Genomic DNA, 23567 nt, shown 5'->3' with positions numbered 1-23567 from the left:
GCAATGTCCCACTACTCATAATAAATTAAATCAAATGTGTAGCTAAATACAGTCAACTCTTAATAATCCTTTGCATGGATAAGTCACTGACACATAAGCCACAACATGAATATTAGTCCAGGCTACACTCTGCTTAAATCCAACTGTATCGTTTACAAGATCTGTGCAAGTGCAGGAGCAGAATGACCATTTTCACACAGTGTGAAGCAACTGAACAAACACATGTGATCAGACCTTAGCTGCTTCTTTTCAGAGTCAGTTCAGGTCTCTGACAATGGAAAGCACAGGATGGACACTAAAGCAGATTAGGATGTGTTCTGATCAAATCCAGACGGAATTATCTCTCTGGGCTCACTACAGGTTCCAATTACAGTGACAGCAGCCACCATCACCAAGCCAAGAACCGATAGGCATCTGTGTACTTTCCAGTGGACCAAAAAAGAGTTACAAGCAACAAAAAATGCCATTTGGCTCTTCACACGAACTCTTTAGTTCTTCCAGATCCAGATACACCAGCAACTTGGTGCAGAACCAAATGCACTGAGTTTCCAACATTAAGAGGAACATTTCCAGAACACTGAACCACTTGCCTAGTACAGTCACTATTACCTAGGGTAACTGAACTTCCCCTATCCCACTTCACCTCCAATAACCCAAATAGCCAAGAGTTAACTATGGCTATAAAAACTGTTAACACCTCCAAATGTAAATTATCCATGTCTTCTGTTTCCAGAGCAATCGCAGAAAACAGTGCACTCAGTTTTAAGAACATTCTTGAGGCAAAAGCCTTGCTAAAATCAACACTTTCATTCCAATCTCAGGATCTGTCCTAGTTTTACAGTAATGTGAATATTTAGGCTACTGAAAATATTCTGTAATTAATGAGAAAAACCTGTACGAAAAAATGGTGACCCATAATTACATTACTAGTCTGTGCTAAAGAACTCTAAACCATACCGTAATCATTATGCAGTCTAGAGATTTTATGGCATTATTTACAGCAAATCTGTTTCTCTAAAATTTCAGTCAGCTCTGGTAAGGATTATGTATCATTTGGAAGACATATAGAGAAGGGGAAAGGTGATGGTCAGTTCTCTGTACAAAGAATGCCCAACCAGTCTGGGCTCCTTCATCCTGAAATGGACACAAAAGAAGAATATGACAGAGGTCTATAAAGCCAAAGAGGTTACTGGAAAGGTGAACTGCTCTTTGTCACTTCCTATCACTTAGCAAGTGCCAAGTGGCATCAAACAAAGCTGTGAGGTAACAGGTTCAAAACAAACCAGTGTACATCTTGACACACTGTAGAGATCAACTGCAAAATGCCTTGCCACACAACACTATGGACACTAAACCCTCATACAGAAGTGGTTTTATTTACAGTATTAAGAGTACTGCTCCAAGAATGCTGTGTTTATGGCACCACTGAAAACTGCACTTCTGTACTTGCCACACATGATACTGAGGAACACAGCATTAACCCTCAACATCTCTACTGATGAGCATGAGCAGGGTACAGTAGATGCCTTCAACCCAAACTGTAAAACTAAAGAAGTGCTAATCTCCAGAAAGTCAGATAAGCAGTAACAGGCCAGTAAAAGGCAAGGGAGCAGGAAGAAGAATGTACATAAACGAACCTCATGCCACTTGTAGGGCAGGGGAGGGAGGGAGATAAAAACCCACAACACATCAACACAGCCATACCACACACCACCATTACTATTTTCTAGTCAGTCAGTCAGTAATACTTAAAAAACAACATGAGTTTGACTCACAAACTACTTTGTCATATGTATCTTATAGTGCCCCAGAGTTCTTAAAGGCAAAATAACATCATTATATAAGAGCTATAAGATTAGACTGCTTTGAGTTACAGTTGTAGAACTGATTTAAGATAGCTAATATACAGGCTGTTGATGGAAGAATAGTCCTGGCCATTCCCCTATATCAGGATTAGTATTGTCACCTGGGTCAGGAGACAGATTATTATTTAGCTGAAGAGCAACCCAGGGAAAGTGGGGAAGGAAAAAAAAAACCCAACTTCTAAATGCTAGTACCATCACAAAGGAGGAGGAAACAGTGCATAGCAAGGACCCTCCACGCAGTAATAGCCTCTTACTGCAAGTTAAGAACACTGTGGAACCCTACAGTAAAAGCTCAGTAGACCAAAAAACATTAAAGTTCCTGACATAATAGGAAATACAGTACCTTCAACACCCAAAACACATTTCTTCACGTTATTCAAAAGCAAATATCCAGAAGACTGTTAACAAAAAAAACCAAAATAACAACAATCTACAGCAGCCCACCTATGCCCTAAACTATCTGCATATTTAAAACACTGCACTCTTTTCTGGCTACAGAGTAATTACTTGTTGCCAGAAGGAAGGAGGAAGCTTAACTTCCTATCAGTGACAAACTGAGTACTTTTTTCACAGGTTCTGAAAAGCTGAGACCATTTAATTATCTCTATACTTACAGAAAGGCTCCATAATTACCAGTTTCTAAAGCTGGGTCCTTACAAGGTTTTATCACAAACATTTGTTTCAAGATTTCTTCAGGAATACCTGCATCTTTTTACCATTTCCCTTGGCCACAACTGGTGTAACAGCATTAAAAAAAATATTCCAAGTATTGACCTACTGTAAATACAATTTTATACTGGCAATCCCATTATAGGATCTTCAACATTTTTCCAGAAGTCTTAACTTTTCTGGCAACTCTTTGAAAGGAAAGCGCCACATTAAGAATGTAGATTCATGAAATGCAACAACGAGTCAGTGTTCATTTTTTCAAGGTTCAAATCCTTCTGTAATGCTGTTATTTAAAGGACATGTGGTCCATAAGGTAGAATTTGCTGTATTCAACACCATGGACAAGATCTATTGCTGAAGCAAGGATGCTTCCCAAAGGCAGTACAAATTCTTAAGTCTCTGCTGTGAAATTTTTGCTATGAAGTTTTCACTGATGAAAATACCTGGTCAAGAAAATTATAGTAGGGACAACACTGTTTGTACAGTGTAGCATTTTCCTATTTAAACTTGAATAATTTCAACCTTAAATAGTTTCAAAATCACCATAGAGAATAGCAAGGCATTCCCAGAAACTTCTTTAAGTATAAAAAAACACTTAGCTACTTCATACTTCACAAACTTTACTGTGTATTTCAAGAGATTTGAGGCTTTCTTATTACTTATTTCCTAAAAAGCAAGTATCCAGCTGCCACTTCTAAAGAAATGAATCCATCACTGCCATGTATCAATCTGTCTGAGAGGAAGAATAGTTTTCAGGCTACAGCACTGGGCGGGCACTAAGCAGGTACTTTCACTGACACAGACAACACACACCCAATACAATCTCCAAACATTCACAAATGACACAAAGTTTACTAACATATTTCTGATAAGCAGACACTAGAATGGTGAAGGCTAGAGTGTATACTGTAGGTTGCAGTCAAAGTGTAGACAAGGGGAAGGGTATATCAGCCTGAACACAAGCAGGTTCTGTGTGCCTGTAACCCAACTGCAATAGAAACAACCAAGCTGCATAAACACTAAGCTTAGATATGAAATAGTTGGAATATTAGGTATGCGGCACAGAATTTCCAGAATACAATTTCCACAGACTGTCCAAATGAAATCCAGAATCCTGATCATGCTTTCTCCTAAGAGAAAGCTCTCAGTATCAAAAAGATCAGGCTATTTACAGATAGATGACGGACAGGAATTTAGAAGTATCTAGTAAAGAAAGATGAAGGAATTCCAAAAGTGACTGAACAGTTAATTGAAATTTTTCACTCATATCACCCAGCTATTAGTATAAACGTAATCAAGACAGGATACTCAGTGGAGACATTCTCTAGCAATTCGACTCAGCAGGAGCAGAACTGATGATAACCTGAATGATGAAATTAGAAAGATGCAAGGGACAGGTAATCACTACTGAACTTTTCAGCTCTAACGTCTTTGTTACAGAACCTATTAGTAAATCAGGCATGAAAGAGTACCCTTTGAAAATGCACTGGTGCATTCAGTCTGGGCTATAGACATAAACATTCCACTTTCCTCCATGAAAGGCACACTTTCAACAGCTTTCTATAAATGTTTGAACTCCAACTAAGTACACATAAAAATTATCCTTTTCACCCATTAAAATCTTATCTTTAAATGCAGTTTCTCCTTTACTGTTACTTTTTTCTAAAAAATAAAACTAAGTATAATGATTTATATTCTTAAACTAAATTCAACCTAGATTAGACAAATAAAGGTTACTATAAAATAGTTCTCTTTCCAAACCAGCTAGTATTTGCATTTCTGTTTAGCATTCCTCCCTGTATTTTTTTCCTCACAAGTTCTCTCACACAAAATAAGAGAGTTCACAAAAAGTAAGAATAAAACTTACCCCCATTATCTGTTCTCTTTAAAGCACCATCCTTATGAGGGCATAATTCACATCTCTAGGGGAAAAAAAAGCAAAAAAAAATAAAAAAATGGAATGATCATAGGAGCATTGAAAAAGAAACCACACACATTGAAACTGTTAAGGAAGCATTAAGGAAGCAACCATTCTTTAAACTGAATGGGCGTGTTTTCCCTTAACTTTTACTTGAATATTAATGTTAGTTTGTCACAAAACTTTCTCTTCCAGATCTTGAAGCTTATGATACATATTATAGCTACTTACAGTTCTACCCCCAAGTTTTTATTCCTGGATTCCATACCCTGGGATTTCGGTGAAAAGCCTCCAAAAAATATAGCATGGGGGAAGACTCACTTGATAAGAAACTTGGGTGCACTTTAGACTCCCTACTATATTTCCTTCTAGGACTTCTGTATTCACAAAGGTGGTCAGTCAAAAAGACTCACCATGGATATAAGCGCTGGTGCACACACTGTGGCTGACTTGTCAGTCTCTGCTGAGTCTCACTTACTCTGAGAGACCAAAAACAATCTTGCTTTCTGTCTCAGAAAGTGAGAAGTTGACTCATCCTTGAAATTCTCCACAACTACATGCCTGAAAACATGCAGCTGAAATCACATTTTTCTGACAAACACCAGGATCACAACAGTAGAATCCTTCTGCTGTCGCTGTCTCTGTCAAGTTCCTAATATCAAGTTTAACTCTAAGTGTCCTAGAGAAGTGTGAGACAATTCCAAACCAGTTCAGAGATGAAAGAAATGGAACAGGTTTGACACATACTCCACTTCAACTGCTCCAAATGACATGCAAAGGAACACCATTATAGGTGATCCTATACCTAAGAATCACCTTATTAAAAACCTTATATATTCCCAAAGTGGGGACAACTCCAAGCATATCAATCTAACAAGCTTTTGAAGAAACTGAATAATAGTCTGATCATCAGATGCAAACTTAACACCACATCCTTTAAATGCAGAAGGACATCTGGCATCAGTAGGGATTTTCTCTGTGTACCCTGAACAGTACAATTTTCCTTACCAGCTAACTAGCAAGTCAGCAGGTAAAGAAGCCTATGATGCTGGAAATGCCTCAGAAACAGATTGTCCAAACTTATTTGAGGAATGAGAAATTCCATTCCTGAAATTCATATCACTGAACTGTATCTTGAGGACTGTCTGTTTCTCCTAACCTGTAAGAAAACTTGTATTAGCAGCAAAGAGATTTTCACAAGAATAGAATATAAAATTTCTCAAATTATTTTTTCCTCAGTGCATTGGTATAGACGGCTGCACACAGCAAGAAGAATCTTTAGGATTGCTGCTTTTTGCCTTTTGCTTCACTGATCTCCCTCTTTCACCCACTAAAATGATCACCAATCTAATGAAAAGCAGCATTAAGTCTATCATGAAATGCAGAGATGGAAGTGGTTGAAAACTTCTGAACCATTCTGTAAGCTGCCTATGGACTTGGAGCATCACACCATTTTTTTTATTTCTAAGTCAAGATTATACGGACTTCCTTGGTACTGAAATTAACCGATCAGATCATTTTAAATAACATCCTACATACTCAGTATATACGTGAGCTGTATCTTAACACTCCAGCTCTCCAAACATTAAATACAAAGGTGCTGAAAGATACTCAGGAGCATTGGGTTCATTTCAGGGATTTCCCCATGTACTGAACCAGATTCTCAAAGCAAGAAGCCTGGTATATATTCATGGTGACAGTGCAATAAGGTTTGTTCCCACCCCAAAGCTACAAGCTGGCAGCTTAAGGCCAGTAAGCAGATATGTTAAATCTACCACTGAGACAAGGGAAGCTGTTAACATGATCTACCTTGCCCCACCTCTGCAAGCCTGTGGGAGTTTAACATACATTTTCACAAGTGGAAAAACCAGTTAGGAGGTTCTCTTCTTTCCCTCACCTCTCCCTTATTAATACCTCCATCTACCACTCCCTCAGCTGATGACCAAACTGTCTGTAGGACTGCCCCTTAAACCAGAGCAGTGAAATGGACTGAAATGAACTTTTTAACATTTTTAATTCAGGTCATATTACTGTTGCAATTTAAGCATAATTCCACAAGTAGTTGCATCAACAAAACTGTAGGCAGGGAGCCACTGCACCACAGCATTAGTAATAAAAGAATTAGCAAAGTTCTTAAACTTTATCACAAAAAAAAATAATTAAAATGATCACAGGACACTAAGCAGAAAGGAACTAAACCAGTCCTTTACACAGAGGAGTTAAGCATGCTCCACTCAGTCCCATCAGAGCTCAGTTTCAACCAATTTCTTTTTGTCTCTCAATAGGACTCAGGTCCATTAAGTCTTCCCTCATTACTCCTCTGCAGCGCTGGCTGCAACCAGTCAGAGAAGATGCAGGGCAGAAGACTGAAGCGGAGGAGGGAGCTTTGGCAGTGGAAAAAAAAACTTGAGTGCAAGGAGTTCTGCAAAGTGTCATCTCACTGGCAGGGAGCAGTATGCCTGCACTCGGCTCTCATGAAGCTGGGCGACTGTGCAGAGATGATGCACTTGCACCCTCATGATACAGACTACTTCTGGTGCCCTGAATTGTGGCTACAATCTGTAATAAAGTAGCACCCTAGTAAGATAACACACCACACAGTGACCCTTTCCACTTTCTCATCTGGGTTATGAACCTAACTGCTTCTTCCCACACTCAGATTCTGTCACCCATTTCTGCCCTCCCAAATTCCAGGATGCATCACACACTAACACCAGTATCTTTGCCAGGTGGGAACAGCATGCCTCACCCCTTAAAACAAGTAACTACTAGAGAATTTTACTAACACTTTATTACTAATTCTAAAATGTTACAGTATTATAGCATTTCAAAACTTGTGGTAGTTTCAGCTGAGAATTTGAGAAGTGATTGAAAAACATCCTAAGTACTTTCAAAATGATGCCAGCCTTATGAAGTTCAAGCATGCCAAGCGCAAGGCCCTATACACTGGTCAGAGCAATCCCAGACACAGCTACAGGTTGGGCCAAGATATTCAGAGCAGCCCTGCAGAGAAGGACTTGGGGGTGTTGGCTGATGAGAAACTGAATATGAGCTGGCTTCAGTGTGCACTCACAGCCCAGAAAGCAACCATATCCTGGGCTGCATCAAAAGGAGTGTGACCAGCAGGTCAATGGAGGTGATCCTGCCCCTCTACTCTGCTCTCATGAGACCTCACCTGGAGTATTGTGTGCAGTTCTGGTGTCCTCAACATAAAAAGGACATGGAACTGTTGGAACAAGTCCAGAGGAGGGCCACGAGGATGATCAGGGGACTGGAGCACCTCCCGTATGAAGACAGGCTGAGAAAGTTGGGGCTATTCAGCCTGGAGAAGGCTGCCTGGAGACCTCATAGCAGCCTTCCAGTATCTGAAGGGGGCCTATAGGGATGCTGGGGAGGGACTCTTCATTAGGGACTGTACTGATAGTACAAGGGCTAATGGGTAAAAACTTAAACAGGGGAAGTTTAGGTCGGATATAAGGAGGAAGTTCTTTACTTTAAGGGTGGTGAGGCACTGGAATGGGTTGCCCAAAGAAGTGGCAATGCTCCATCCCTGGCAGTGTTCAAGGCCAGGCTGGACAGAGCTTTGGGTAACATGGTTTAGTGTGAGGTGTCCCTGCCCATTCAGGGGGGTTGGAACTAGATGATCTTAAGGTCCTTTCCAACCCTAACTATTCTATGATTTTATGATAAAATGCTTAAATGCATGTTGTTACAAAGGATTCTGTAGGAGAAAGGAAAGGAGATAGTTGGGTGTAGATGTATCTCAGAAGTCCAGTTACCTATAATTTCTTATTTGAACATTTCTGTCCACACAGTGTCTCCTTCTTCCAATTTTATTATGGATGGAACTTGGAGTTCAAGTGAACAGCAACAGCTAAGTCACTCTACCAACTGCCACATCACATACAATTTGTATGATGGAATAAAGCTTTGCTCTTTGCAAAGCGGTATAAGGAATAATCTGATCACCTGTACAGATGGTCTCTAGTATTTGAGCATATGGACCATATCAGGGCTCTCTTTTTCACTTGTCTGCTGTAAGTCTTAGCTCTGGCAAAGGATATCTGACACAGATTCATTGTCTGAGCATTCAAAAACATCATGGGGAACTACTAAACAAGCTGGAGGGGAAGCAGGGGGAAGTGAAGGGGCAATGGGGGCAGACATGACACCCACAAGATATCACAGCATACATAGGTCAAGCTGCTACAAGTGATCAGCAGTTCAGATAAACATCCATCAGGTTAGACAGTGCAAATGTGAACACTAAAGAGGCTGACTGTGACCCAAAAAAATGACCACATCCTTTAGTATGCTGAAGGGCACTAGTTCTATAGCAGTGAGGGACACCAGCACATGTGGTGCTGCAGGTACAGCCACCTGAATTAAATCTGAAGAGGGAAAAAGACACAAATACTGGCTAGGAACACTGAAGTTGTAGGAAGTGACATTGTCCCTTTCTGCTCTTACAGAATGTATTACGGACATCCCATTTTTGCAGCTTTTTGGTAGAACAGGCTAAGTTCATAGACCTAGATTCTACCAAAGCAGAATTCAGGTGAACTCTCAGCAGGAATTCCTTTGGACTATGAGGTCTCCTGTAGAGGACTAAAGTGAAACAAATCTCGAACTTGTGCAGCTGAAATACTCTGACAGTGTGACTGCCACAACTTCAGAGCTATAGAAACAGCAAGTTAATTAAGTGAAAGACAACTGATCCTGTAACCTTAGCATCCAGATGAATTGAGACTGCCTGGGTCTGATGAAAAACCCACTGCCTCCTAAGGGGACCAATCTTTAAAAAGTCACCCAGCAGAGACCTGAAGTGGTAAAAAGCATGCAGGGCCCAAGCAGAAGGGGAAAGAATCTGCCTTTTTTTTTCCCCTCCTGTCATTATTAGAAAGTAGAAATAACCAGGAACAAGTAATAACAATAATAATAACAGTGCTCTCAGAGCCCAGAAAGCCAACTGTTCATGAGCTCCATTAAAAGGAGCGTGACCAGCAGGTTGAAGGAGGTGATCCTGCCCCTCTACTCTGCCCTTGCGAGACCTCACTTGGAGTATTGTGTGCAGTTCTGGTGTCCTCAACATAAAAAGGACATGGAACTGTTGGAACAAGTCCAGAGGAGGGCCACGAGGATGATCAGGGGACTGGAGCACCTCCCGTATGAAGACAGGCTGAGAAGGTTGGGGCTGTTCAGCTTGGAGAAGAGAAGGCTGCGTGGAGACCTCATAGCAGCCTTCCAGTATCTGAAGGGGGCCTATAGGGATGCTGGGGAGGGACTCTTCATTAGGGACTGTAGTGATAGGACAAGGGGTAACAGGTTAAAACTTAAACAGGGGAAGTTTAGATTAGATAAAAGGAAGAAGCTCTTTACTATAAGGGTGGTGAGGCACTGTATTGGGCTGCCCAAGGAAGCTAGGAATGCTCCAACCCTGGCAGTGTTCAAGGCCAGGTTGGACAGAGTCTTGGGTGATGTCCTTTCCAACCCTAACTATTCTATGATTCTATGATTTTATATATAAATATATATATGGAGATGTCCACTAAAGATACCCAGCAAAAGAAAGTTCCAAGAATAGAAGACCAAAATAAGAGAAATGAAGAAGGACCCAAATAAATCCATCTTCACAATACTGAATTAGTTACAGTCCAGTTTATTTCCACTGCTTTGTGGCACAAAGTTTTCTCCCTCTAGATAAATATGCCTTTCCATTCTAAATAGGACAAAGAACTACCTTAATCAGCAGTAGATCTCATCAGACAAATCTAATTGCTTGAGTCCTTTTGGCTAACCTAACTCTACCAATTTTTCAACTGGAAACCAATGAAAGGCATAGAAAAGCTAATTTAATCCAATAGACTACCTTCTTCATGTTGAAGAGGAAGAAGTGAGAAACATAGTAGATAGGGAAGATAGATAGGAACAAGCTGTAGAGGAGAGAAAAAAGGGTAGTAGAATATAGCACAGTTCTTCCCTCACAGTTCTCTAAATCTGGAGCAAGTTTCATAAAGCATCATCTCCAGATATCCATTATATGCTGTCTCATGTTATAAGAAAACAAAGGTCAAAGAATTCTTGTACAAGTAATTTACTGAATTCTTATCCAAGCTAGGCCAATGGAAGCATTCACCTGAATAATGACTGTCAACCAAGTAAAGTCCTGCAGGACTGAATTCCCAGCATTGCAGTGAGGCAATAAAACTGTGTGTCTCAGTATGACCTGTTAACCTAAATAACACAAGAAGATCCACAGCAGATTAAATAGCCCACAGTTCCTAAAAACTTAGCCTGAAATATCAGTCTGAAATATCAGCAATTCTAGCTGACTTCAGGCTCACTTTAAGGTAACATAATTGCACACTGTTGCCAAAAAATCACTTGCCCCTGCTGTGCACTTCGTACTGCCTCCTTGCTCTGGGAAGAGCATTCATTTGACCATATGGAAATCCTAATCGGCAAGCTAAAAATAAAACAGGCTTTTTTCAGCCAGATCACTTCTTTGAGCCATCTTTCCACAAGGCCATATGAACAATGCCAGATAAAAAAAAATGAAATAAGAACACAGGCAGGGAGCAGGAAACAACCACCCTGTTCAGGAGGTGTCATCATCTATGCTGGCTATGAGGAGTATGGAATTCCAACCAAGTGCCTTAAAAAGAAACAAACACAGACTCCACAACCAAAACATCCTCACACCCCGTACACCCTCCCCCACAAAAAATAAAACAAACCAATAAAAAACAAACAAAACAAAACAAAAAAAAAATGACCACACATTACACCTGAAACAGACAAATTTAATATTGGTAGTAGTATAGACATATTTCTTGGGCCCAGATGCAGATATATTTATTAAGTCAATGTTGGTATCTCCCTGACATTCGTATACTCCAAGTATTTCAATAGGCATCAACACAAACTGTTTAGTTTACAAGCTTATTTTTCCCTCTCCAAGCTGTGCAATACCCAGCATGACTTGTATGCTTCCAGAATAGTTTTTTTTATCTAAAGTACATTTTGATCACAGAATTACTGTTTTATATTGCTTGACAACAGGAAAAAAAATATTTAACTGAAAGGAACAACTTTAAGAAATTGCAATACATGACCATTAAAGCTACAAATAACAAAACAGCAAGTTACACAAATCAGCAGAGTTCTTGAAACCTGACACTCAATCTCTTTCAATCCTTTCACCAACAGGAGTTAAAACTTGACAGACAAAACATTTTATTCTGCTGCTCCTGTTAATCATTAATCAAACAGTAAAATGGTTAAATCCATTTGCTTTTGTTGTGAGTTGTAGTTCACATTTTAGTGAAAACAAACCCTACACACTCCATCAAATTCTTACAACTTTCTTAAAATTAACCTAGGAGTAAAGAGACAATTGCCAAGCAGAAGTCATTTTACTGCTTTATTTCTGCTTTTGCTTGCAAATACATCTATTTTACAGCATGCCATGTTACTGGGTATTTCTGTATATATCAAAACACAGTAACTCAGAACACTCCCACAAAGCACACAGACAGGTTTACAAAGGTAAGCAAAGTAGCTGATCAGATGGCTAGTTTCTGATCAATGGCTTTCCAGCTGGCAGCCCCTGACGAGCAAAGAACCTTGGCTCCCATTCACTGGTAGTTGTGGAAGCCTGCAGCACAGCTGACTGTGGCCCTGGGTATTCATCTCCCAAGTTCTGTGGAACAGCTTCACCTACCTTCAGCAATACTCCACACCATTTTATCCCACCTTTGGCTGTTAGAAGAAGGAAACATTTAGAAATCACCTCTAATACTCTGTATCATGCCCAAGATGATCTTTCCTGATACTACAGACTTTGAATATGCTAGGTAGCCTTATATGCTACTGCTTCAGACAACACAAAATGTCTTAGGATGTTTTTAAAAAATGGTTTAGAAGGGTAAAGACATCCACAAGAGTTTTTTTCAGTTCATGCAGAACAATTTAACGCTGGCATGGACATACCTACCGCTGTCAAAAATGTAAAAATTCTGGAAAATAGAGAAAAGCTCTGGATACAAAGTTGATCACAAATCACACCTAGAGTTTCACTTGTGCCAATGCTCCACATACCTCATCCTACTATATGTAAGTAGTTGAAGTGCTTTAGTCACGTTTTTATTAAAATCTACCTTCTAAGCTCAAAACATTTTTGCTATTCATTTTCATTATCCCCCAGTGCAAAATCGGTATTCCATCATCTCCAGAGGAAGGAGTCCTACGTTTTCTCATATTCCCTTCACACTTTTCTTTCTATGTCCCCCTTCCTCCTCTAGTGTACTGGCTCATTTCTTTGACAGGAATAAATTAATTAATTAAACCCACACATATTAGAATTAAAACACTGAAAATAAGAAAAACTATGCTTTCCTCTAATAAACCTGGAAAAATTTGTGGTCATTTTAGTGAGTAGTTTGTGTTAGATTCAGGCAAATATGGTACTGAATAACCAATGTAAACGTAGCTTCCTCTATAAAGAAAAAACACAGTTTGAAGACACTTAAGAGTGTACTAATTACACCAGAAACTAGATTATATTTAACAGAAAACTCAGATTCAGTTAATGAGATGGTATCTGCAGAAGAACAAGTGCCTTAGAGCCTACAAAGAAACATTTTTTTGCAAGATTAGACTACCAGAAGAAGAAAAAAAAACAGGTATTTCAGAATGGTGCAAACCAGTATACTGGAAATTTAGGTCTTGGCATAAATTCTATCAATAGATGAGAATTCACAGGCAGTTAGTACAGAGACGGAGCAACAGGATGCGTACCAGACTGACCATGTCTACATCTGCTGGCAATAACTTACGCCAGCTCTCAGAGCCCAGTGACATCTCATTTTTCCATCCACCCCTTCAAACTATATTCCATGAAGCAAACTAACACTGCTAACATACGACTAACCAGAGATGATCACCCTCTCAGCCCTTGAAGCCTCCAGAAAGTCCAATAAAACTCACAACAGTGCCAAATGCTGATGAAATTACCGAAGCTCTATTCATACCAAACTTAGGCTAGCTATTCGTATCAAATCCTTTTACTCTGCTACTTTTTACTAATCTTTTTTTGGTATTTTTCCTTTAATCAATTAGGTAATTTGAAAATTCCCATTACAGTGTATTTCTAATTTTCACACTCATGCTTTATAATACTTGCCAAAGTCAAATCTTCATTTTCCACTTGTTTAGTGCAGCAGAAAGGCTGAATTGTATAACCCCTTCTCCCAAAGCTTCCATAGGAATGCATGGCCCGGCCAATGAAGACACTGCTATCTACAAAACCAAATCCACATTTTCTTATTCAGCAATTTCTAAACTACAGCTGTTGAGCAATACACCTTATAGTCTCAGCCTGCAGTATTTTAAGACCTAACTTATAAACCCACAAAATACTTTGATATTTTGATCTAGATGGCTCTATAAATGATAGCTTCTAATCATGCAAGTATTTGAAGCATAAGTCAGCAAGTAGCTAACTACACAATTTTTTCAAAGTATCTGAAACAAACTGAAGTTCCAGTGTTTCCAACCTATGATTCACACCAGACTCCAGTATTTATAAGCCACAGTGAAGAACCAACAGGAATCAAAAGATCATCTGCCACATTCAAGAATCCCCAACTGGCTGACACCACTAATAGAGCAAACGAATGCATACTGTCAGTAACTTCTCTTTGAAAGTGCTATGTTCTGCAACTTGACAACTTAAGAAATTAAGTCATCTCCATCTTCAAATAATCATTTCTTGATGCTGACAAATTTGCCAAATCTCTGCCCCATCTCTATTCAGTCATTTGTCCCAAGAGAAGGAGAGAACTTTTTTTTAAAGCAGACAGTTGACAGGTAAAAGAAAAACAGACTGACTACCTGAAGCATTTCGGGTTTTATACCCGGATAAATTACAGAGACTCAACCTGCTTCTTTTTACCAAGGCATCAGACAAAAATATATGCAGATTCAGTTAGCTCTGTCAAAAACATCTACTAAAGATAATAAATTTAAAGACTATGACAAGAAGATTAGAGGCAATCAACATGCAAATCTGCATTCTTCCAAGACCATCCAGTCAGTACGTATTACAGGTGACATTCAGTCATACTTTTGCTCAATACATGCAGGGTAACTAGAGGTGAGATAACAGAGTACACTGTAACATAATGTAACACAGCATGCACCAAGACCTGGCTACTCCAGGTTCAGAAGTCTGAAGCCATAGATCTCTCACTACATATTTAAGACTAGTAAACCTTGCGAGATGTTGCATGAAAACGAATTATAAAGATACACAAAATTAAGAGTCACACAGTGTTCTCCAGTGGAAAGCATCAGGAGGCCATTAGAAATACCTGCAATGTTTGGCTGGACTTCCAGCTAAACACCCAAGCTTTTGTTATCAGGCTGAACATATACTACCGACCCAGTTCAATCTAGCTGAAGAAAAACACAGTATGCAATGGTTCGCTTCAGTGTCCTCCTGCAACATACCACAGATGTACCCTAAAAATTCCTAGGTATAAAATGCTAGTATGCATTTTAAGTAAGGTTCTTTGCAGTTGAGGAGCATCTTGCTTACTTTAGAGACTTCTTCTGCCAGTGATTGAACAGTCTTGCAATGAAACTGTCACAAAACGTTTTCTGCATGAGAATTAAGCAACTCCTGTAACAGAAAATGTTTGCTCTAGTCTCAGTCTGGTTAGTAATTTTGCCACAGAAGCTTCAGAGCATTTACTAAAGTACCTGTTATATTGATAACTACGTTGTAAACTTTTCATCAAGTAGTACTTGAAAGATGGAATGCTGTGTTTTGAAGACTGAATATTCCATGTATCCGTAATGCAAATTAAATTCCTGCACAAATAAGGTGTACATTTAGGTAAATAGCAACTGATCAAAACTGGAAAAAAAAGTTTGCAGACCTTTTCTGCTGTAATTAAGGGCTTTAAGTTTATAAACTCGGATGTGTATTTAGAAACCAAGTAGAAACTACGTAGACAAGCAGGGAAAAATGCAGTACACAAAAATCAACCCAAAACCATAACACACAAAGGAAGGCAGCACAATCAGAAGTAACATTAATACTCCCACTTTGATATGCACAGCACAGGTTCAGTTTGCCAGCCGGAGTGGAGGATGCACTGAAACGATACTGCCCTTCTGCAGCGCCTAACCTTGGTGACCAGACACTATGCAATCCTAAGCAATTAGGTTATCTTCTAAGTCACAGTGCAGTAAGGTTATGGGTCTATACTCACTACATATTAAAAAAATTAAATAAAATGAACAGGAGAAAATATTTTCTCCTACTGATGAAATACAAAGCAAATAACACACACCCAGCTACATAACAGACAAGAAATACCACTCAAGCAATAGCATTTCAGAATAAAAGAAGTTTCACCTTCACCACCATTAGAACAGGAATTCTTCACAATCATTCCGCTCTTCTCCCTCTAGCTCTCTTCGGTCCACATTTTGCTCATTACCTCTCCCAGTCACTCTCTTTATCTCAAACTCCTCCTGTTGGGCTCCAAACAGGACTACGGTGGCTTGACCCTGGCTGGACACTAGGTGCCCACCAGAGCTGCTCTATCACTACCCCTCCTCAGCCATACAGGGGAGAGAAAAGAAAGGCTCATGCTCAAGATAAGGACAGGGAGAGATCATTCGGCAATTACCATCATGGGCAAAATCAATTCAATTTATTATCAAACAAATCAGATTAAGACAATGAGGAAAAAAATAATTAAAAAAAATTAAAAACACCTTCCCCCCCACCCCTCCCTTCTTACTGGGCTCAACTTTACTCCCCAGCTCTACCTCCTCCCCCTGAGCAGCACATGAAGATGGCAAATGAGGGTTGTGGTCAGTTCATCATACATCTCTGCCACTCTCTCCTCCTCAGGGGAGGACTTCTCACTCTCTTCCTCTGCTCCAGCACAGGGTCCCTCCCATGGGAGACTGTTTTCCATGAACTTCTCCAACCTGAATCCTTCCCACAGGCTGCAGTTCCTCATGAACTCCTCCAGCGTCAGTCCCTTCCACAGGTGCAGTCCCTCCAGAACAGACTGCCCCAGTGTGGATCACCCCCAGGGTCACAAGTCCTGCAGGAAACCCGCTCCCGCACAGGTTTTCCACAGGGTCACAGCCTCTTTTGGGCACCCATCTGCTCCAGCATGGAGTCCTCCCCAGGCTACAAGTGGAGATCTTATCCACCATGGCTCTCCATGGGCTGCAGGACAGCTTGCCTCAACAGTCTTTACCAAAGGCTGCAAGGGAATATTTGCTCTGGCGCCTGGAGAACATCCACCTCTCCTTCTGCCCTGACCTTGGTGAAGGGGTTATTTCTCTCACATGTTCTCACTCCTCTCTCTGGCTGCAGTTTCTATTGCACTGGTTTCACCCCCCAAACACTTCTTAACTATGTTATCTCAGAGGCACTATCGCTGTCACTGATGGGCTCAGCCTTGGCCAACAGCAGGCCCGTCCTGGAGCTGGCTGGCACTGGCTCCATCAGATACAGGGGAAGCTTCTAGCCACCCCTGTTGCCATCCCCACTACCGAAACCTTGCCACACAAACTAAATATAACATGCTGTGCCCAAGTGTCTTTGGGCAGCCTCCTTACTTCAATTATCCAGCCACAAACAAACACTCACTGCCTTCCAGACTGCATAGTTATACATAAAAGACAAAACTGTGCTACTGGTTTTTAGATTGAGGTGGTTTGGGGATTTTTTTTTTGGCTTTGTTTTGTTGGGGTTTTTTTGAGGGGGAAGGCCAGAACAGGGGAGATTGCTAATAAGTGGCAGTTTCTCATATTTAATCTCATCTTTATACAAAAAAAAAAATCTACTAGCAATTTGTATTTTATAGTCACTTTTTCTTTTCTTATTTAGACATTTCTGCTGTGTAAAAGCCACATAAGATCATATAGGTCAACTTTTCTGTTGTATGCTCAGAACTAAAGCAATTTTTTCTACTAGTTGTTAAATTATTCTTAAAAGTAATTGTAGTAGTATTCTTATATAAAATGTCCTTTAAGGAAAATTATGGATACACTTTAAAAAAACATGAATTCAGAATTTTTTTAGAATTATTTCAAGAGGCATCTGCAAAGAGAACATATAAATTATTATTCTGAATGATTTGGTAGCCAGTATTTCATGCTGAAGAAAAAAAGAAAACAGCAAGTTTTCTTCTTCTAAAAATAAGTTCAGTTCACCTATACTGTGACCATATATATCAATGCACATTCTAGGTTACAGGTACAGATGGCTACAGAATAGCCACGCCAAAACTGACTGTAGGCACAAGCACAGAGATCCCATTCCCTTGGAGGCAGCCTGTTGACCCAGAGCAGTCGGACCTCTAATCACAAACCTATCTGCATACCGAAAGCCTACGTTCCCATTTCCTCCTCCTTTGCCTCCTTCTGTCTAAGCAAAAGGCAAGCAACACTGCACTTATGGGTATTTTATACTACATAAATGCTGGTGGTGGGATGTTAAATTTTGGAAACATCAACTCATGAGCAACTCTGCAGTAACAAACCTGTAGACACATGTGATGAAAGATTTTTCTTAAAAGGGAGCTTGGGAGAGAAATACAACCATTGTTATATTAAAGACTAAAAAAAAACCCTCAAGCATTCAGACTGAATCATCTGTGCAGCAGATGCAGGAACAGCTCAGGTCTGGCAGGATTAGTAGCAAGAACCTATCACTATGAGATCATAATGTACCTGAACTGGCTTTGGAGGTAAACAGCACAGCTGCATTTCTACAGCTCTGACTCCTTAAGTACTGTATGACCTAAACTGACTCTGCAATGACAGTCTTTCTGCCTCTGCACCAATTTCCAACAAACACAAGGAAGTACAGAAACTCCAGTTAAGCTAGATTCAGATGAGACCCAGATGAATACTATCTCAAACCTTATGTGGCTAGCTCCACAGAGAGTCACAGCCCCCTCAACACATTCCACAGGACTAAATTACACGTGGCTTATTAGACAAGCTGTAGTGTCATGTGTATGTGCCATCTCAGTTCTGGGCCAGTTCTGCATTTGACTTCATAAACCACCTCACAGGAGAAAAATTAAAAACATAGAAATGCCAAGTAGAAAAAACACCACCTTTACAACATTAGAATAATTTGACCAAGTCCAAACTGATTCTTCCAGGTGCAACAACAGGCTTATGATATATGTATTCCAATGAAACAGATTAACAGCATATTAATTCACTTGCAATGCTGTAAGCAATCTGACTTCACATGTACAAGCTGAGCTGTGCCTGAAGTCAAACTTCCTGGAACCCGTAACACTGAAGTTCCATGCTGAGGTCTCCTGGTCTCTCTGAATCAAGCTGAATTCACAAGGACCAACACCTACATGTAGCTAATAAGCCACCCAAGCTAGCTGTTTGTGCAAATGTTAAATGCCTCTGTGTTGCCTGGTATTTCTATCTCATGGATTATTATGGTTCCTTCATGATAAGCATAAGAAGTACTAGCTTCTAGTAAACCATAAACACACTGTCTATCTATATCCCACTATATACTAAAATTAAATCATTCTTAAAATAAGATCATCAAGAAAGATGTTTGGCACATAATACAATGATGGGGAAAGAAGTCTTTTTGAACAACTGTGCTACAATTCCTAAATTCAGCTTCTCTAGTCTCTTTTCAAATACCAGTACTGTCAGCCCCTGCATATGTATGCTCCATTCCATTTCCCAAGCCAGGGCCCAAAGTCCCTTATGTCTGTTCTACTCCATATGCATACATTCTTACACTGTGCCTAATACTACTTTTTCCTATGTCAACATGTACCTGTCCTGCTTGATTCAGAAGTCAAGGTACATCTGAAGACATAAAAAGGACTCACTATGCAGGGTAACAACAGCTGGTGCTGACACAGGCAAAGCTGGGAGCAGTTGCCACCTATCCTGAATAGATTTCCATTCCAACCCCATCATAGGTCAGCTAAGATAAATTAGCTGATTTAGGGAAAACTGCAACTTTTCAAGCAGTAGTCAAAAAACTTACACAGCAATTGTAGAAAGTGCATACTGGGATTACAACCTTCTATTTATTATGTACTAAATATGCATCATTATAAAAGGTAGAGCAGATAATAACCAGACACCTTGATAAGACCATTATCCAAAGAGTTCAGGTTCACAAATATCTCTGTTTCTTCACACACACAAAACACATGACCCTGCTAGAGCCAAGGCCCATTACAATTTGCCAAGCCTGGAAACGTGTTTTCCAGCTACTAGTTGACCATTCAAAACCCAAGACGCTGGCTACCACCTCACTATCATAAACGCCTAAATCAACCAGCCAGGAGGCTTGTGTGGCTGAAAAATAATCAACCGCTGCTTTCACCAACAATGCACCAGCTTAGGAGCAGCACAAAAAAGAAAGGGAACACAGCAGACATCAGTGTGTAACACCTGAAAGTATATGGGAAGCCAACTGCTCTAACCTGCTATTAAGTGAAGTTCTCTGATGACCCACCTACTTGAGTTACATGCTGCTGAGTATAGTCTATTTCTTTCAGTTGTTAAAGCCAGACTAACTTCAGTGAAGCAATAAACCCTTGTCTCCTAGCAGAATGGATTTATTTGCCCAGTAACTGCAGCCTAAAAAAAAACCACACCAAAAAAACCCACACAACACAGGCAGCATCAGCAAGGAAAAATAAGCCTTGACTTCAAGACTAGTATACAGTATGGCTGATTTAATTCTGGTTTTGTTTCTAGACAGAAAGGCCAACAGAAAAAGTATGCTTCAGCCTCCTACCGTGATGATAAGGAGGTTTGCTTTTGCAAGCATATTACTTTTGTAAGTGCATTAAAACTTCTGCATTTGATAAACTGGTTACAACAAAGTTCCAGTTTTCATACCGAAGTCAGAGCTTCACTTAAGTTTCTGAATGCTAAGGGCTTCTCCAAGACCCCAGAGACAACCACCATGTTTCTAACTCTCTAACATATAAGTAGTTGTTAAAACACCAACTGTTCTACCTCCAGTTTCACCAGAGAACCACTTACACTGATATATGCTATATTACAAATAGGAAAGATTTTTTTTTCCAAAACGAGATCAGTAATCAAATTGTTGAACTGTACCATAAACAGACCCCATTAGGTGGAAACAAGAATGGAATACACCAGGAAGAAAATTCAGTTAACTTCATCACTGTTTCTTCTTCAAACACCAAAGAAAAGCAGTATAATGCCTATCAAAGCTATTCTCTTTGAGAAATTATCAGAATGAAGCAAGACATTGGTTTAGAACTCAGTACAGTTCTCCTTCATCCTTTGTGTCAGGAGAAGCCAGGAATAACTATGTCCTAAATCCTGAAGAGACTTCCCAATCATGTGCCAGAAAATTCCTTCTCCTAGCCTCCATCTCTCCACCACTTCTGTATTTTTAACTTTGCTGTCAATTTGTATAAACTAAACTCAACTACATTAAGAAAATGCTACTCAAAAAACTTTACATTGCTGATGGTCTTCCCAGGAAAAGAAAGAAACAGCCTTTATTCAGAAAGGGATGCTGTTTGGATTTTCTGTTGACAAATATTTGGAGAGCACACAAACCATGCTCCCACCAACAGGTTTGTTTCAGAAGGAATAACAAAGTCTAGGTTACTAGGGCATTATGGAAACAACAGTGACAAGCTGTGAAAAAGTAAAGTAACAAGATTCTTCAGTCCTGTGCCAAAAATTCACAGAACATTAAGTCATCCTACCGTTTCTTTGTATTAGAAAAGGAAATAGATACACCAAAAGGCTCATGTACACACTCTGTTAGTCTCTGAAAATTTGGTCTCAAGCACTTAATTTGTCTCCAGGTATGAAAGTCAGAAATAGTTTACACACTGCCCTAAGATGCTGCACCACCTTCTCTTTCCATTTTTATGTGAAATTTTTTTCAGAGACAAAAGAACAGGTCCATTTTTCTAAATACTCTCACTTTATCTTTTGCTGGAAAACAAACTAAGAAGTGCCAAGTAGTAAGAAAGGTGATTCTCTTTATATGAAAATGCAGCTTGATCTAATAACATAAGAGTCTGACCAAAAAAATTCTCACATAATCAAAGAAGGGAAAAAAAAACACCTTTTGGGGTTTTTGTTGTTATTTAGAAGGATTATCTGAACCCCCAGTATTTACCATAAAAATTTTCAAGACAGAGAAAGAAAATGTTTCTTCAGTTAGAGGTATCACATTCCAAGTAAGCATTAGGTTCCAAAATTAAGAACACTACTTATTGTTTAAGCATTCCTAGACTGAAGCTTTAAACTGGCAATCTAAAGTTGCTATAGAAGAAAACTGGACATGGATTTTATTTCTTCCCCATACCTAACTATATAAGTGTTAAACAGACAAAATTACACAAAACCCACATCATACATAAGAAGAAAATCATCTTTGAAGGGGGAATATAAATAAATAAATCAAACACACACACTCCCCCAGAAATTGTCAGAACACTTAATGGCAGTTGCATATTTCCACTTCTCAACAGCATCTAGATGGAATTATTCCAGAAAGCTAAGCTATTTTCTACTACTACTGGCATATTTGGGTAAACATTATCCACACAAGTGTAACAACCAGCATTACTTAATAAACAAAGCACATACCACTCTGGCTGCTCTTTCCTGAGATTCACACTTCCTGCAAAACCAAGGTCCAGTGGGTACTTGAACAATTCCATAGCAAGCTGTTTTGAACAAGACAAAATATTTCAGCAAACCAGCAGCACCACAGTACTATTCATATGAACATTAAAGAACAAGCTTAGTATTAATTGATCTCATGTCATTTCAATAAGTCAAAACGATATCTCTACAATGTACATTAAATCCTGTCACAAGAAATGAAGTACAAGTTTCCACTTGAAAATGTATGCAAAGGAAAGTCAATGAAATCTTTTCGTATTATATACATGCATTAGTCATAATGACTAAACAGATCAGTTGTCAAATTTTCAAATATATTATCCAAGTACTGACAGACCAAACTATCTTGATAAGCCCCTTCTACCATACAATAAAATTCTTTAACATGAGGAAAAACATCATTTTTGTTGCACCTATATTAACCACAGATGAGAAAGACTTTGATTTCCTTTTTAGAAAGTAAGAGGGAGGTTGTAAATGTGCAATCACGCATTTACATTAGCAAGAGACAGTGCAGGGTAAGAAGCTAATTACAGAATGAAACTTAGAGACAGGGCTGGCAATTACATCCAAAGGCAATGTGAGTTGGGCAAAGACCAAAGCTGAGGCGAAGTACTTCTGTATCTGCAAACGTGACAGAGTACATCTACAGCCTAGAACAGTCCACCACAGGTTTGTGCTCTGATACTGTTTATTGAGCTCCAGGACTTCCTTTGGTGTATACTTCCGCTATCATGCAAAGCTTACTCAAACACATGAGATTTTGTCCTCCACAACTTGCCTGTGACTTAACACTTGAAGTTTCCTTTGAAGGAAAAATAATAATACCCAAAAAATGCAATTAATAAAGTTTCTCAGTTAATACTGCTGTCTGAACTTCAAATAAGGACTACCAGCTTTAACCATGAGGACTAGCACTTTTATGACAGAAAGACTACAAAAACAGTGGACATACTTTCTCTACCACCTTCATTCACATGACATATAAACTCCAAAACTTAAAACATCAATGATGCAGTAAATCAAAACAGCTCTTCTTTCTTAAGACCTCTACAACATCTGTATTTAGAAGCAACAGTACTTTGCATGCTTTCTGCCAGATTCAAATTCAGATTTGCACCTCACCTTCAAAAAAAGGCTCAGTATTCTAATTTACTGAAGCGTGTCTCTATATATTAGGAATACTTCCCCAAACAGACTTTTGTCATTCATGCTATTTCAGCTCCAAAACTGCTGCTGTCATCAACTTTTTCCACTGATGATATTAACCAGACTCTAGAACAAGGGAAGATGCCCAAGATAATGCAAAAGTAATAGCTGGTTCAGGTATGACTTCTAGAAGTAATCATGTTTTAGCATTCTTTCCCATGATTCTAAGACTCCACAAC

At 39.4% G+C, this 23567-nt stretch overlaps 1 protein-coding gene across 4 annotated transcripts in view; it reads right to left on the bottom strand.

Annotated features, from left to right (window-relative positions):
- The window catches only part of MLLT10 (MLLT10 histone lysine methyltransferase DOT1L cofactor), a 129951-nt gene that overhangs the window by 104056 nt on the left and 2328 nt on the right, over nucleotides 1-23567 (bottom strand). For all 4 annotated transcript variants that reach the window (XM_057432614.1, XM_057432617.1, XM_057432618.1 and 1 more), the window contains exons 3-4: nucleotides 22141-22220; nucleotides 4402-4456 (exon numbers count right to left, since the gene is read on the bottom strand). In XM_057432614.1, coding sequence (XP_057288597.1) covers nucleotides 4402-4456; nucleotides 22141-22220 — 135 coding nt within the window. The remainder of the gene's footprint in view (nucleotides 1-4401; nucleotides 4457-22140; nucleotides 22221-23567) is intronic.

Source organism: Pezoporus wallicus, unplaced genomic scaffold (genome assembly GCF_028554395.1).
Source record: "Pezoporus wallicus isolate ANWC-B61680 ecotype Strahan unplaced genomic scaffold, APGP_CSIRO_Pwel_v1 scaffold_2584, whole genome shotgun sequence".
Taxonomy (NCBI): domain Eukaryota; kingdom Metazoa; phylum Chordata; class Aves; order Psittaciformes; family Psittacidae; genus Pezoporus; species Pezoporus wallicus.
This window is presented reverse-complemented; position numbering and strand designations above follow the sequence as displayed.